The 15,750-nt window shown below is 50.0% G+C and overlaps 1 protein-coding gene across 1 annotated transcript in view; it reads right to left on the bottom strand.

The window, feature by feature from the left end:
* The window catches only part of KSR1 (kinase suppressor of ras 1), a 168,351-nt gene that overhangs the window by 5,692 nt on the left and 146,909 nt on the right, over positions 1–15,750 (bottom strand). The window contains exons 15-19 of the mRNA XM_077311439.1: positions 14,094–14,190; positions 11,274–11,407; positions 5,140–5,271; positions 3,551–3,686; positions 2,719–2,852 (exon numbers count right to left, since the gene is read on the bottom strand). Of these exons, the coding sequence (XP_077167554.1) occupies positions 2,719–2,852; positions 3,551–3,686; positions 5,140–5,271; positions 11,274–11,407; positions 14,094–14,190 (633 nt within the window). The remainder of the gene's footprint in view (positions 1–2,718; positions 2,853–3,550; positions 3,687–5,139; positions 5,272–11,273; positions 11,408–14,093; positions 14,191–15,750) is intronic.

Genomic DNA, 15,750 nt, shown 5'->3' with positions numbered 1-15,750 from the left:
CCTCTGTCAACAGGAGACCTCCCTGCACACAGTGGGGGAAGGCTGGGCGAGTTCCTGGGGCTTGGTCCCTCCCATGCCCCCCGGCCAGAGGCAGCAAGAAACAGCTCAGTCTCCAGTGGGGCATCTGGCCTGTGCCCACGGTGCCAAGGCCTGACTTGCTGGGCTGACTTGGGAAAAGAACTGGCCCGAGTGCTGGCATGGCAGAACCACCCTGTGCTGAATCGGGAAGGGAGGAAATGCACACGAGGAGGAGGAGGAGGAAGGCCTACGAGGCCCTCCCACCCTGGCTTCCCCTTGCCACCATGTATGTCTCCCAGTTCCTTTCCTAGAGGTCATCTCCAGAGAATAAGAACATCAGGGATGAAACAGCCCTCTGGGGAAGCGTTTTTGCTTCATCCCAATGGCCAGATTTCAGTCCCCTCTGTGCTGGGGGGGGGGGGGGTAGGACAGTTGGCAGGAACTTTGGAAACATTTCCAATGTTGCCAGGAAGACATAGATGGGAATAATAAAATAAGGTTGAGAAATTGAGTCAGCGGGCTAGACTAGCCAATTAAACACACAACTCTGGCAACTCAAAAGCTACCCCTGATTTCTTCTTTTTTTGGAAAGCTGCACCAGAAACTCATCCTGCTCTCAGGCAGGCAGGCAGGCAGGCCTTCTGCTGGGAGGTGTGCCTTTTGGCCCCAGGGAGACTGGCCTGCCTCCTCCTGTCACACACGCCAGAGGAACTGCCTCTCCCAAGTCCAACCCCAGCAGCCAAACTGTGGCTCTCCAGATGTCCGTGGACTACAATTCCTGTGAGCCCCTACCAGCATTTCTTTCCAAGGGCTCATGGGAATTGTAGTCCATGGGCATCTGGAGAGACACAGTTTGGCCGCCCCTGCCCTATGCAAAGGGCCCACATTCGGAAGAGGCATTTCTTTCTCAGGGAGAGGGAATGCTTTCCAGCTCTGGGCATCTCCTGAAAACTAACCCTGAATTCTTTTAAACAAGCTATTCTACAAATTCATGCTGTGACAAATTCATCAATCCAAGCAACCAAAGCCCACATGATTAAGCAACTGCATTTCTGTGTGTGTGTGTGTGTGTGTGTGTGTGTGTGTTTTGTTTTTCACCACTTACTTCTGGGAGGGGAGAAAAGGACCCAGACGCACCAGTCGTTTTCTCAGCTGAAGCTACATTTTTACAACTGAGCAACTTGTGATGTTCTTTTGACCAGACACACAAATGTACATTGACCACACTGTTGTTGTTGTTTTTTAAATCTCATCCAAAATGCAAGCACAGAATGCTGTCTGGTCTTGCTTATTATTTTGGTAGTAAAAATGTGAGAAATCACCACTGGGGTCACTCCAAGAGAAGAGAAAAGGGACGAGAAAGAGCAGCACAGCTTCTAATTGGTTGGAAAAACTTCAGCCAGAGGAGGGCAACACTGGAGCCCCGTTCTTGTTAGGAGAGCAACAGAGTCCTTGCTGACAGGAAACCATTATGACAAACCAGCAGAGGCAGGAGCAGAGGGGAGTCACAGAAGCCTCGGGGGCCCTCCTGGGGCCTAAAGAGGGGCAGCACTGTGCAAGTGGTGCGTGCACACGTGTGTGGGGCAAGGGGGGCTGTCCCAGCTGCTGAGTAGGTTAGGAGACAAGGAAGCATGCAAGCCAGTTATTGTCCTGTAGCTACAACCTACAAGAGAGGACGGAAGGCAAGAAAGAGACAAGAAAACAGTGTTAGTAATTCACAGGTGCAGTTAAAAGAAGAGCAGGGCTCAGACAAACACCAGAGAGAGGCCTGTGACCGGGGGGGCGAGGGGTGGAGGGAGGCGGGGGGCTGCGACAGCTTAGGGATCTCACTGGCCCTTGCCCCGATCATGCCGCTCTGTGGACGGGAGACATCCCTGCACTGGAGATGTCCCTGGGAGAACCGTCAGCACTGGACTCATTGGGCCCCTGGGTCCTCTGCAACGCTTCTGTCAGGGCCAGGGGGGTGAAGCGAGGCACTCGGGAGACCCCATCCCAGCAGGATTTGGCCAGTTGTTTTCATTCTTTCTTCTAGAATGATGTGTTCTGATTTTATGGTTGGGACTCACTTTGGGCTCTGGTTATTTGTCAGTGTTTTAAGTAGCTGAATGTAAGTGAGGAGAATGAGGCTGGCTGGGGAAGTCTGGGCCAGCTGCTTTCCCTGAGCTTCCTGAAGCTGGCCTTCCTATGAGGCCACCTGGGACTCCTTGGCAGAAGGGCAGAGGTCAAAAGGAAATGTCGCTGGTCCTCTTGGGCCCCACATTTACACATGCCCCCAAGTGGGAACAGAAGAAGGCTGGCCCTCTGCAGCAGGAGGGAGATCGAGCTAAGCGCCAGCCCTGTTGGAGAAGAGGGAAGCAGGAAGCTTCTGAAAGAGTCACCGGGGCACACGAAACGCCACAGCAGACGTGCCCAATGAGGTGGCCAGGGAGATTCCTCCTCAGGCCTCCCTTCTCCCAGCCCAACATCACTCTATCGGTCCTATGCATGTTTACTCAGATTATGAGAACCACCGACATCAGTGGGACAGACTTCTGGGGAAATGTGCACACACTTGTTGGGGGGTATTTGTTAAATTCAAGTCTTGGGAACCTGCCCAGGTTTTTGCCCTGCAGGTGGCTCCCTTCACTGGTCATGGGCAGACAATGAAACGTGGTCCCCTTCAAGCCCCAGCCGAGCACACCAGGACCAGGCAATACGTACTCGGCGGACTTCCAGAAGTGTCCTGGGTGGGAGAGCCTCCGGTTGAGCTTTGGCAGTTTTTCAAGCATTTCCATCAGGAGCGTGAAGCTGGGCCGTTCACTGAAGTCGAAAGACCAGCATGCGGAGAGGATTTCCTGGAAGGCGACAACATTGTCTGTTACCTGGATGCTGAACTAGGCAACACTAACATCTTTGCGAAAGCTCTGACTTAATGCGGACCGGATGGTTCGGATTCTGCAGCGAGACCCCAGGAAGCGGTGAAAGGAGGAAGCAGAGTTTGCTGGGCAACCACTGGGTTATTGTGTAGAGAGCCAGCTTGGTGGAGTGGTTAGGAGTGGGGACTTCTAATCTGGCATGCCGGGTTCGATTCTGCGCTCCCCCACATGCAGCCAGCTGGGTGACCTTGGGCTCCCCACAGCACTGATAAAACTGTTCTGACCGGGCAGTGATATCAGTGCTCTCTCAGCCTCACCCACCTCACAGGGTGTCTGTTGTGGGGAGAGGAATGGGAAGGGTAAGCCGCTTTGAGCCTCTTTCGGGTAGAGAAAAGCGGCATATAAGAACAAACTCTTCTTCTTCCTCTTCTTGTCATCACATCTTTGTGAGTTATGCTCTTTGACAGAGCACCGAATGGGCTTCATGGCTGCTTGGGAATTCTAACGCGAGACAAAGAGGAGACAGGGAACCACTGCTGGGAGAAGAATGTGAAAGAAATTCTAGGTACAGCAATAATGGACTTGGAGATTGGGAGAGGAAGGCAGAAGGGGTAGATTAAATGGAAGGGTGTTCTGTGCTAGAGCCACCAATGTCAGAAGGACACGCATCCACTTACGCCAACTTCTTTCCCCAATCCGCTTGTGGAGAGGACCTGCTTCATCCCCTCCCCGCTCCCAATCTGCCAAATCAAGGCTTCAGCTGGCTGGTTCTTGAACGGCCACTCTCGGGCCTGGAGCTCATACCACACAGTCCTGGGAAAACAAGGATTGAGAAAGAGAGAATGAATGAATGAATCCCCAGCTCAGGGTCCCACAGTAAATGTCATGGTCAATCTGTGTCTCCCCAGCCCAAGATTCACATGAGTTCTATTTGTCAGGGATTTGGAGTTTTCCCAATACAGTATTAGGGGCCACACAGTCTACAAGAAAGAAAGAAAGAAAGAAAGAAAGAAAGAAAGAAAGAAAGAAAGAAAGAAAGAAAGAAAGAAAGAAAGGAAGGAAGGAAGGAAGGAAGGAAGGAAGGAAGGAAGGAAGGAAGGAAGGAAGGAAGGAAGGAAGGAAGGAAGGAAGGAAGGAAGGAAGGAAGGAAGGAAGGAAGGAAGGAAGGAAGGAAGCAAAGGAAGCAAGGAAATCCAAAGCAAAATATCTAATCTAAAATTGCAGCAAAGGACTGTCCAGTGACTCCAGGACCAGGAGAGTCTCAATCGTGGACTTTCAGGTCTCAAACTGTGAGGCGGAATCCTAACTGGGGTCTTGACATCTTTGAATGGTGATGCCATGAGACGTCTGGTTTTTCTATTCTCCGCTGCAGTGTTGTGCCTGTGGAATATTTCAGACTTGCCCATCCATCCCTGCAGCTGGATGGGAGCAACAACTGCTTGTTCACCCTCTGCTGTGGCTCCTGCCTTGCGGAATGGCCTGTCAGAGGTGGCCACTTCCATGGGAAAACCTCACCGTTAAGGAGGCATTTTTATCAATGGGATGAGACGGCTGGGGGGGGGGGGCTGTTGTATCATTTTCCTTTGGCCACCCTGTCTTCTACTTTTGCATTCCTCTTTCTGCACATTTCATGCAGCTCAGCTATTTGCATTGTGTTTGTGTTGCTTGCCTGTAATCCCAGTCCTACCACATTTTTATTGCAGATCTTTGCTGTTTGTTTGAACTGCCTTTTATGTTTGGTAAGCTGCCTTGAGAGTCTCAGTGAAAAAGGTGGACTATAAAGAAACAGATGTCACCTGACACATGCTATGAAAACCGTCCTGGGGCTCTTTCCCTGGAGAATTAACAGGTGTCTTCGGCAGTCTTGTGAAGGCACGGGAGTCATGGGGGGTTTTTCAAGGGCTGGAACCTTTGGTCGAGGATCTGGGGATGGCTTGTAGATGCAGAAGTTTAAGCTAGAAAAAATCAGCACATCCTAGAAGCCAGTTCCTCACAAGGAGCTCCAAAGGTCTTGAGGCTGTCATGTAAAACGCCATCTCTTGTGCCTTCTGCCTCATACCTCTGACGGCAGAACAGAGGGAGACATCTGTTGATCACCTGGAAGTGGATCCTTGAACTCTCCTGGTCCCCAACCACTCTGAGCACGGGTGGTCCAAAGCAGCCTAGTGAACAGGATCCCGAGAGCAAGTGCCAGGCACCTCTCCCACCCGTTTTGTGTCTCTCTGGTCCCCTACAGCGGAGCTTCAGCCAGGGGCTGCATCCTTACCCAAAGGCATAGATGTCGGCAGCCTTAGAGAAGGGCAGCTTGTCCTCCCCCTTCCCCGGAGCCATCTCGCGCACAATCTCCGGGGCCAAGTAGCACAGCCAGTCGTGGGGGAGCTCCAGCTCGTTCTCACGCCTGATACCAAGAAAAGGAATGTGACAAGATCTGTTCTCCTGTGACTGACAACTTACGACTTAGGAGCAAGAAACAAGGTCAGAACAACTTTGCTCCTGTGCATTTTCTGCCAGAACAAACAGAACTTGAGCTGGAATGCATGCGCCCACGGAGAAGACCTTGTGTGGAATCACATCTCGTTCCTATCCTGTCCGCCATTACATTTTCCAGAAATACCTCTTTATTCATACCTCAAAAACCTTGTAATGATGCACTGGGGACCAACTAAGGCACTTGGTGCTGATTTCCCAAAATTACGCAAACATGTACTCCACTGTACTCTACTCTGGTTCAGCCTCACTTGGAGTCCTGTGTTCAGTTTTGGGCACCCCAGTTGAAGAGGGATGTTGACAAACTGGTGTGTGACCAGAGGAGGGCAACAAAGATGGTGAGGGGTTTGGAGACCAAGACATATGAAGAAAGGTTGGGGGAGCTTGATCTGTTTAGCCTGGAGAGGACTGAGGGGGGTTCTGATAACCATCTTCAAGTATTTTAAAAGCTGCCATATTAAGGATGGAGCAGAGTTTGTTCTCTCTTGCCCCGGAAGGACGGACCAGAACCAATGGGATTAAATTAATTCAAAAGAAATTCCATCTAAACATCCGGAAGAAGTTCCTGACAGTTAGAGCGGTTTCTCAGTGGAACAGGCTTCCTCGGGAGGTGGTGGGTTCTCCATCTTTGGAAATTTTAAAACACAGCCATCTGACGGAGAGGCTGATTCTGTGAATGCTCAAGGGGGTGGCAGGTTAAAGTAGATGAGCGATTGGGATGTGAGTGTCCTGCATAGTGCAGGGGGTTGGACTAGATGACCCATGAGGACCCTTCCGACTCTATGATTCTATGGACATGGTCAGGCCCTTTAATGGGAGACCTTCAGGAGCCCTACGTAAGATTAAGATCTAGGTGTGCTAAGGGGAAAAGCACATGCATGGCACAAGTATGGTTCCTGAGTCAGGCCTTGCATGATGGCCAAAAACATCTCTCAGTCTCATTTGTACTGAGACCGTTTGCCTGTTTGCCAGCTCAAATTTTTAGACTGCCACTCCTAGAAACACTAGCTTGTGGCCATTTACAGAAATCTAAAAACCCATACACAATATGATCCCAATAAAAACCCAAGATGGTGATAAAAACACAACAACAGGATGAAACCACTAGACCGTACCCACCCCCGGCCCCCACATCTAACAGTCACAAATCCCCCATGGTGCAGCAGCTTTCTGGGTCCCCAAGGAGCAGTTCTTCCTAACTTGGTCTCAACTGAAGACCTGGTGGAAGAGCTCCATTTCGCAGGCCCCGCGGAAAGCGGAAAGCTCTTACATGGCCCTTAGCTCTTCCGGGAGCTCATTCCACCAGGTTGAGGCCAAGATCAAAAAGGCCCTGGCCCTGGTCAGAGAAGAGAGCAAACGTTATTCCGATCTTCAAAAAAGGGAGGAAGGAAGACCCGGGAAACTACAGACCAATGAGTCTGACCTCTGTTGTGGGGAAGATAATGGAGCAGATATTAAAGGGAGCGATCTGCAAACATCTGGAGGACAATTTGGGGATCCAAGGAAGTCAGCATGGATTTGTCTCCAACAGGTGCTGTCAGACCAACCTGGTTTCCTTCTTTGACCAAGTGACAGGTTTGCTGGATCGTGAAAATTAGGTTGATGTCATTTTAGTAAAGCTTTTGATACGGTTCCCAATGATGTTCTGATGGATAAATTGAAAGACTGCAATCTGGATTTTCAGATAGTTAGGTGGATAGGGAATTGGTTAGAGAACCGCACTCAAAGAGCTGTTGTCAATGGTGTTTCATCAGACTGGAGGGAGGTGAGTAGCGGGGTACTTCAGGGCTCGGTGCTCGGCCTGGTACTTTTTAACATATTTATTAATGATCTAGATGAGGGGGTGGAGGGACTACTCATCAGTTTTGCAGATGACACCAAATTGGGAGGACTGGCAAATACTCCAGAAGATAGAGACAGAGTTCAACAATATCTGAACACAATGGAAAAATGGGCAAATGAGAACAAGATGCAGTAGGCAGTTTAATAAAGATAAGAGTAAAGTTCTGCATCTGGGTCAGAAAAATGAAAAGCATGCCTACTGGATGGGGGATACGCTTCTAGGTAACACTGTGTGTGAACAAGACCTTGGGGTACTTGTGGATTGTAAGCTAAGCATGAGCAGGCAGTGTGATGCAGCGGTAAAAAAGGCAAATGCCATTTTGGGCTGTATCAACAGGGGCATCACATCAAAATCACAAGATGCCATAGTCCCATTGTATACGGCAGTGGTCCCCAACCTTTCCGAGGCTGGGGACCGGCAGGGCATCGGGCCACGCCCACGGATCGGGCCGCGCCCGCGGGCCGCGCCCGAGCCGCGCCCGCGGGCCGCGCCCGAGCCGCGCCCGGGCCGCGCCCACGGATCGGGCCGCGCCCACGGGCCGCGCCCGCTGATCGGGCCGAGCGGGCGTGGCCGGCACAGGCGCGGCCCGGCCCTGATTCCCTCTCCCCGCCTCCCGCAGTAAGAAGCTTCCCGGGCCGCAAGCTTGCAGCCTGGGAAGTTTTTTACTGCGGGGGCGGGGCGGGGAGAGGGAGCCGCGGCCCGGTGCCATGGCCTTTGCGGCCCGGCACCGGGCCGCGGCCCGCAGGTTGGGGACCACTGGTATACGGCACTGGTCAGACCACACCTGGAGTACTGTGTGCAGTTCTGGAGGCCTCACTTCAAGAAGGACGTAGATAAAATTGAAAGGGTACAGAGGAGAGTGACGAAGATGATCTGGGGCCAAGGGACCAAGCCCTATGAAGATAGGTTGAGGGACTTGGGAATGTTCAGCCTGGAGAAAAGGAGGTTGAGAGGGGACATGATAGCCCTCTTTAAGTATTTGAAAGGTTGTCACTTGGAGGAGGGCAGGATGCTGTTTCTGTTGGCTGCAGAGGAGAGGACACGCAGTAATGGGTTTAAACTTCAAGTACAACGATACAGGCTAGATATCAGGAAAAAATTTTTCACAGTCAGAGTAGTTCAGCAGTGGAATAGGCTGCCTAAGGAGGTGGTGAGCTCCCCCTCACTGGCAGTCTTCAAGCAAAAGTTGGATACACACTTTTCTTGGATGCTTTAGGATGCTTAGGGCTGATCCTGCGTTGAGCAGAGGCTTGGACTAGATGGCCTGCATGGCCCCTTCCAACTCTATGATTCTATGATTCTGATTCTATGATCGAGGCCAGGCACACCTCCCAGGGACCAGAAAAAACCCTCAATTTCTTACCCACTGAGTGAAGAGCCTGCGAGGGGCATAAGGAGACAAGCGGTCCCTCAGACCTAGACTGTTCTGCTATTCTTCATAGAATCATAGAATCATAGAACATCATGGGGAACCTTGTCAAAAGCTTTACTAAAATCCAAGTAAATGACATCAACCGAATTTCCCCCATCCAGCAAACCTGTTACTTGGTCAAAAAAGGAAACCAGGTTGGTCTGGCAGGACCTGTTGGAGACCATTCCATGCTGACTTCCTTGGATCACCAAATTGTCCTCCAGATGTTTGCAGATCGCTTCCTTTAATATCTGCTCCATTATCTTCCCCACAACAGAGGTCAGACTCACTGGTCTGTAGTCTTTCTTAGTTCCTCTTGAAGTTCTCTGTTCATCCAAATAGGCTTCTTAGAGCTCCTGCAGTGTTTTCGTCTTTCTGGGATAGTCATTGATTGAGCATGCAATAGCTCCTGTTTGAGTAGCGCCCACCCTTCACATGCTCCCTTCCCTTCCAGCATTCTCGTCCATGGTATGACACTCATCATGTTTCTGAGTTTATTAAAGTTTGCCCTACGAAAATCCAACATCCGCGCCTGGCTACAAGCTTCCTTGGCTCCCCATTTCAAAAGGAATTCTATGAGGACATGGTCACTTCCCCCTAGGGTCCCCACCTCCTTCACCTCATCCACCAACTCTTGCCTGTTGGTCAGTATTAAGTCCAGTATGGCTGAACCTCTTGTGGGTTCATCTACCATTTGATAAATGAAATTGTCAGCCAGGCAGGTCAGAAAGTTGCATGACTGAGGACGCTTCGCAGAGTTTGTTTCCCAGCACACATCTGGGAAATTGAAGTCACCCATGCTGACAAGGTCCTGCCGCTTGGATATTTTCTTAAGCTGCTCACAAAGTGCAGCATCCACATCCTCTCGTTGGTCAGGCGGTCGGTAGCAGACACCAACCACCACGCTGTTTGTTTTTCCCTCGCTTATTTTCACCCAGATGCTTTCCACTGTAGATATGCTCTCCTTCACTAGAATTTCCTGACAGGTAAGCCCTTTCCTCACATACAGTGCCACTCCTCCACCTCTTCGATCTATTCTGTTTTTTCTGAACAGTTCATATCCATCCACCATTACATTCCAGTCATGAGAATCATTCCACCAAGTTTCTGTGATGCCTACTAGATCATACCTTTCCATCAGCATGAGAAGTTCCAGCTCTTCCTTTTTATTGCCCATGCTTCGGGCGTTAGTATAAAGACATCTGAATCCTTTTACTTTTGGTTCCCTATGAGCTGGCCTTGCCGGTTGGGCTGCCTCCGATAGTTTTCCTTCCATACACTCCCTATGTTGATCGTCTCCTTCCCCTAGTGGCTTCAGTTTAAAGCTCTCCTGATGAATCTCCCCAGGTTCCTGCCAAACACATTCTTCCCCAGTTTCGATAAGTGCAGTCCATCAGGTGCTAGTAGGCCTTCCTCAAGAAAGCCTATCCCATGGTCCCAGAAACCAAATCTCTCCTGCCGGCACCAACTACGCAGCCACTGATTCACCTCCATTATCTTCCTCTCCTGACACATTCCTCTTCCCTTGACAGGCAAGATTGAAGAGAATACCACTTGTGCCCCCATTTTCAAGGATCCCTCTCCCCCCCCCGCTCTCCCCCCTTCCTCCCGGAACTCCACCAGAGCGCTCTGGACCTGTTGTGCCATTGCACTGTTGCATTGTTGTACTGTTATATTATATTGTTATACTGTTATATTATACTGTTATACTGTAACAACCACTGTTATTATTGTATGATTATTAACAAAGACTGTTTCATGTATTGTTTATAAGTTCAAAGTAAACCGCCGTGAGCCTCCGGGGAGGGCGGTATATAAATATAATAAATAAATATAATAAATAAATATAATAAATAAATAATACATGTAATTTTCCCTTTAAGATGGACACAGCCCAGTTTCCAGTCACAAAACTGTGGGGAGGCTGAACGGTTAAACTCCCTCCCCACTCTTTTTATAGCCTGATGATGCAAACTGAGGCTTCAGAATTTGCATTTCCTAGAGAGGGAGAGTTTTATCTCTGTTTCTGTCCTTGGGTAGCAGAAGGTGCACATTAATTAACGCCAGTTTCAAATTTGCTCCTCTGCCTCCTGCTCTGAGAGTGGTTTCTTCTAATCAAAAATTAAGCACAGCTTCACCGCAAGAAAAAAATGAAACATATGACAACTTTGGCTGGAAGACACCCAGTGCAATATTTCCTACACTGTATGCATAAAGTAAGAAACAGTAATAGGGAGAGGCTGTTAATTCTCCAGCTGTCCCCAAAGGAACTGGACATTGTGTCACAACAAAATCCAGTGGCCTTGAAGACCCACAAAGATTTCTTCAGGACGTGAGCTTTCGAGGGCAAGCTCTCTTCCTCAGACTGTGATCTCCATACATGACAGGGAATATATAGCAACGATCAGTTCTGTTACATCAGTAGACTCAACCAAATACAGCCAATGATAATCCTTTGTCCAAACAGCCAAACAATCCCCTGGGCATTGTGTCGTGAGGCTTCTAAGTGAAGACCCCGTTTTCGTGACTCTAAAGTGCTATTACATTAATGTCTCTATATGAATAATATTTTCCACGTGTGCATGAACTGATGATTCTGCAGGCAGTGACTGTCCTAATACTTGGGAAGGGCAAGAAGGGAAAGACAATCCCCACTTACCTTCCTTCCTGAACCACACCGGAGATCCCGAACAGGCCAAAGTCTGTGATTACCACTTTGCCATTGTCGTAGAAAACATTCTTGGACTTCAGGTCCTTATGCACAATCCCTTTTGCGTGAAGGTACCCCATGCCCTGGGAAACAAAGGATTCAAGTCACTAGTTTCCAGAGTGGATCTGTCTCTCCCCATCTCTACCACTCAAAGCGTACCTTTTGCATGTTCACCCCTTCCCTGACTCACAGTCATCATTCCCATTTCACTGGGAAGGAAGGAAGACTACCTAGAGAGGGATTTGTCCCAAGACAAAAAATCCACTGCAAAGGAATCAAGGTCCCACGTGGACGTTTTGGCAACAGACAGGTGAATAGACGAGCTGACTCCAATGAAAACAATCCTGCAAGGAGTTAGTTAGAGACAGCCAAGAAATTCCCATTGGTGCCACTGGACCTGGGATGAGCGACACCAAGTCATTCGTGGGCGTCTCTGAACAAGCCGCAGCCTGCCCACCAGGCCCTCAGAACAGGCAGCCCTGCAGAGCCCTGGCCTCAGCCGCACGACCCCGGATGGCCCCAACCTCATGCCCTATCCTCCGGCCATCACTGGATGGCTCTAGTTGTTCTGTCTTGGCGGGGGAGGGGGGGAAGCACAGCAAGGCCAGTTTTAGAAGACAGGACAGGAGAGCGGATTGGCTTTACTCCAATGCAATTTGCTCTCAGTGCCACTCAAATGCCTGCTCCTCCTCTTCCTCCTTTGCTCATGCAACACATCGGAAGGTGTCATCAAACAATTGCAAAATCACGGCAGGTAGCACTGAGCATGCTCAGCAGCTACAGGGCAGAGAGGTCCAAGATGGCAGCCACAGGCCATCAGCACATGAGAACAACTAGCACTGGGCCAATATAATAAAAACCAACAACCTCCAGGGCTGGGAGGGAGGGGAGGATGACAGAGACACGGAATGCCAGGAACAGCAATTCATCACATGCTCCTTTGGCAGAACTTGCTCTATAAAGGTCTCCTGAGTCCATCGACTTCGCAGTTCAGGGGAGGCACTGTGGCTCTGCAGAGAGAAGACCCCGGGTCCAAGCCCACCCCAGGCTCACCCCCCATTGAAATGCCTTTGCAGTCATGCTGGATGACAGGACTCAGTCCAATGGCCATAAATGACAGAAAAAGAGGTGCAGCCAGATTTGAGAAAGAATTTCCTGAGGGTGAGGTGTGTTCGACACTGAAACAATCTCCCCTGTGAAGGACCAATTGGACATCTACTTGTCAAGGATATTATAACTGTAATTCCCATGTTGGCAGGGGGCTGGACTGGATGATCCCATCCACTGCTGAGAATAAGTAAACTAAATTAATAATGGGTCCAGGTAGCAGGTGATTTGAGGAACCTCTGGAGAGCTGCTGCCAGTCTGAGCAAACGCTACTACCCTTCAGGGGGCCACGGTCCGGTTCAGCATGAGGCAGCTCCCTGTGTGTCCATGTGTAAGAATATCCTCTAAGGAGCAGAGGTCTTTCTTTGCCCTACAGGCAGGACTCCCCCCACGGAAGACTAGGGGGGTGAAAGGTGGCTGGAGCAAGAGGGGACATGGCTAATAAGGAAGTTCACGTCCTTTCCCCTCCTAGGAGAAGAAGACATTCCTGCCAGGAACCACAGTCCCCTTCCTGCCCCCCACGGGAGAAGGAATAGATTTCCCGCATCCCTCAGTGCTTCAACAAGTACAAACTGGGCTGAATGTCAAGGAAAGCCAGAAGACTCTGCCCAAGAGAAATGGCTTGTCTGGCCCATCAAGAATTGTGGATTTTACCCACGGTCTGTCTCCCCCCCACACACACACACCCACGCACACCCACAGTGTCTACAAAATCATGACTTGGATTGCGACTATGACACGAGTGGAGAAGGGAATTATTTGGCCCACTGAGGAACCTCCCCTGTGCAGTTGTGGATTTCCCCAGCAGAGCTGCCCAAACTCATTTCAGGTCAGGAAAATGGTCCTGGAGAAGGCTGAAGCGCCTCCTGCAGCCACTCCGCAACCCAGAACTGCAGCAGCCCTTGGGGAAAACCTGTCACTCATTTCTGACTGCTGCACAGGATGGGCAGAAGCCACCCCTAAGAAAGCATTTCCCAAAGACCCCAAGGGGCCACACTCTGGTGAATTCAGGTCCCCCTTTCTCCTGGCTGCAGTGAGGGGCCTCTGGAAAGGGACCTCCCTCCCACCTCCCTCCCAGCCACAGCTCACTGGGCCTAAGAGGAAGAGGGGGAAGCCCAGGAAGGGTTAAATGGCAGTCAGCTTTGCTTCCCTGAGGAGTTTAACCACTTGCAATTAACCCTTTGAAGGGGAGAGTGAAATGGAGAGGTTTAATGGTTCACTGGTCCTTAAACCTAACAGCTGACTGGTGGACCCTGCAGCACTCAGCTGGCAGGTTTAAATGGCTGGCCCTGAATTGCCACACGGAACTGGCCATCAGCCCAGCGCCTTCCCTGAACACAAATTCCAAACTGGCCAAAGTTTGGGTTGAATTTTGTTTGGCACCCATCCCTCCACAGGACCCAGACCCACCTTGTGTACGCTTTATTACTGCTGCTTCGGCCCCCGGAATCGGTTTCCCAGCAAACCGTTCCATGAGAAATTATCCATGAGCTCCATCGAATACACAAGACAGCCTTCCTACCCGCCAGCGTTCTGAACAGAGACACAGGGTGGGTTCACTGCACCTCTCTGGGAAGGAACCCCACAACAGAAAATGTCTGGCATGAAGTAGGCGGGCCCTGAACTTACACCAGGTCAGTCTTTACACAGAATGCTTCTCACCTTGATGATCTCTTGAGCTATCTGCCTTGTCTTGTTAATATCCAAAGATATTTTGGGGTCCCTGACGAAGGAGTGAAGTGTCCTTCCTTTGCAGAAGCTAAAACAGATGGGAAGACCAAACAATCATTAAGGCAGGACCAATAAAGCTGACTCTTGTTGCTTTTTACACCCCCACCAGGTCTGAATAACAGCAGCGGGCAGAAATAAAGGTTGAAATCGACCCCCAAAAGTGGTCCGTATGAGGTCACTACCAGCACCTGAAGACTTTTGCCTGTGATGCTATCAGAAGGGCATAAATACAGAGTCTCCCAACAGCCCACTCAAAGAGCTGGCTTTTCGCACTGCTTTCTAACTTTGTTTCTCATATCTCTTCCTTGTCAGGAAATCTGGGTGGCTTTTGCTGCTTCTTTCCTTTTAAAGTGATGGTATTGCTGGTTGCTGTTCATTCCCCAACAGGCTGACCTTCAGGTAGCCGGGGGGGGGGGGGGGGGGGAGAGACCATGAAGACAATCAGTGTAGCGATTAGCACTGTGATCCTCCACGTCCCTGCTGCTGTGCTTCCTTCTTCCCTGAAGCCGAGGGCCAACCTGTGCTTCCTCCATCGTGCTGGTGCAGGAAGCACAAGACAAAAGCCTTGGGAGCCTCTGCTTTGTACCTGCAGGGAGTTTCCCCTCTGGAAGCAGCTGCCTCCCTCTTAGGAAGTGGCAAGGCACCTCCAACGACTTTCTGTGAGAGTGTGTGTGTGTGAGTGTGTGTGAACGACAACTGAACCCAAAGTCCTGAATGGCTTTTCTAGCAAAGCATTATCATACTGCACATTTGGACTTCTGATGCTGTTTACTAATTTGCTACCAATTTACTTTCTGCTTATATCTGTAGGAAGGGAGGAAGGATGACCCGGGAAACTACAGACCAGTGAGTCTGATCTCTGTTGTGGGGAAGATAATGGAGCAGATATTAAAGGGAGCGATCTGCAAACATCTGGAGGACCATTTGGTGATCCAAGGAAGTCAGCATGGATTTGTCTCCAACAGGTCCTGCCAGACCAACCTAGTTTCCTTTTTTGACCAAGTAACAGGTTTGCTGGATTGGGGAAATTTGGTTGATGTCATTTACTTGGATTTTAGTAAAGCTTTTGACAAGGTTCCCCATGATGTTCTGATGGATAAGTTGAAGGACTGCAATCTGGATTTTCAGATAGTTAAGTGGATAGGAAATTGGTTAGAGAACCGCACTCAAAGAGTTGTTGTCAATGGTGTTTCATCAGACTGGAGGGAGGTGAGTAGCGGGGTACTTCAGGGCTCGGTGCTCGGCCCGGTACTTTTTAACATATTTATTAATGATCTAGATGAGGGGGTGGAGGGACTACTCATCAAGTTTGCAGATGACACCAAATTGGGAGGACTGGCAAATACTCCAGAAGATAGAGACAGAGTTCAACGAGATCTGAACACAATGGAAAAATGGGCAAATGAGAACAAGATGCAATTTAATAAAGATAAGTGTAAGGTTCTACATCTGGATCAGAAAAATGAAAAGCATGTCTACTGGATGGGGGATACGTTTCTAGGTAACACTGTGTGTGAACGAGACCTTGGGGCAGTGGTCCCCAACCTGCCGGGCCGCAAAGGCCATGGCTCCGGGCCGTGGCTCCCTC

This window comes from Paroedura picta, chromosome 15 (genome assembly GCF_049243985.1).
Source record: "Paroedura picta isolate Pp20150507F chromosome 15, Ppicta_v3.0, whole genome shotgun sequence".
In the NCBI taxonomy this organism is placed as follows: domain Eukaryota; kingdom Metazoa; phylum Chordata; class Lepidosauria; order Squamata; family Gekkonidae; genus Paroedura; species Paroedura picta.
Note: the sequence above shows the minus strand (reverse complement) of the source record. Positions and strands in the feature narration are given on the sequence as shown.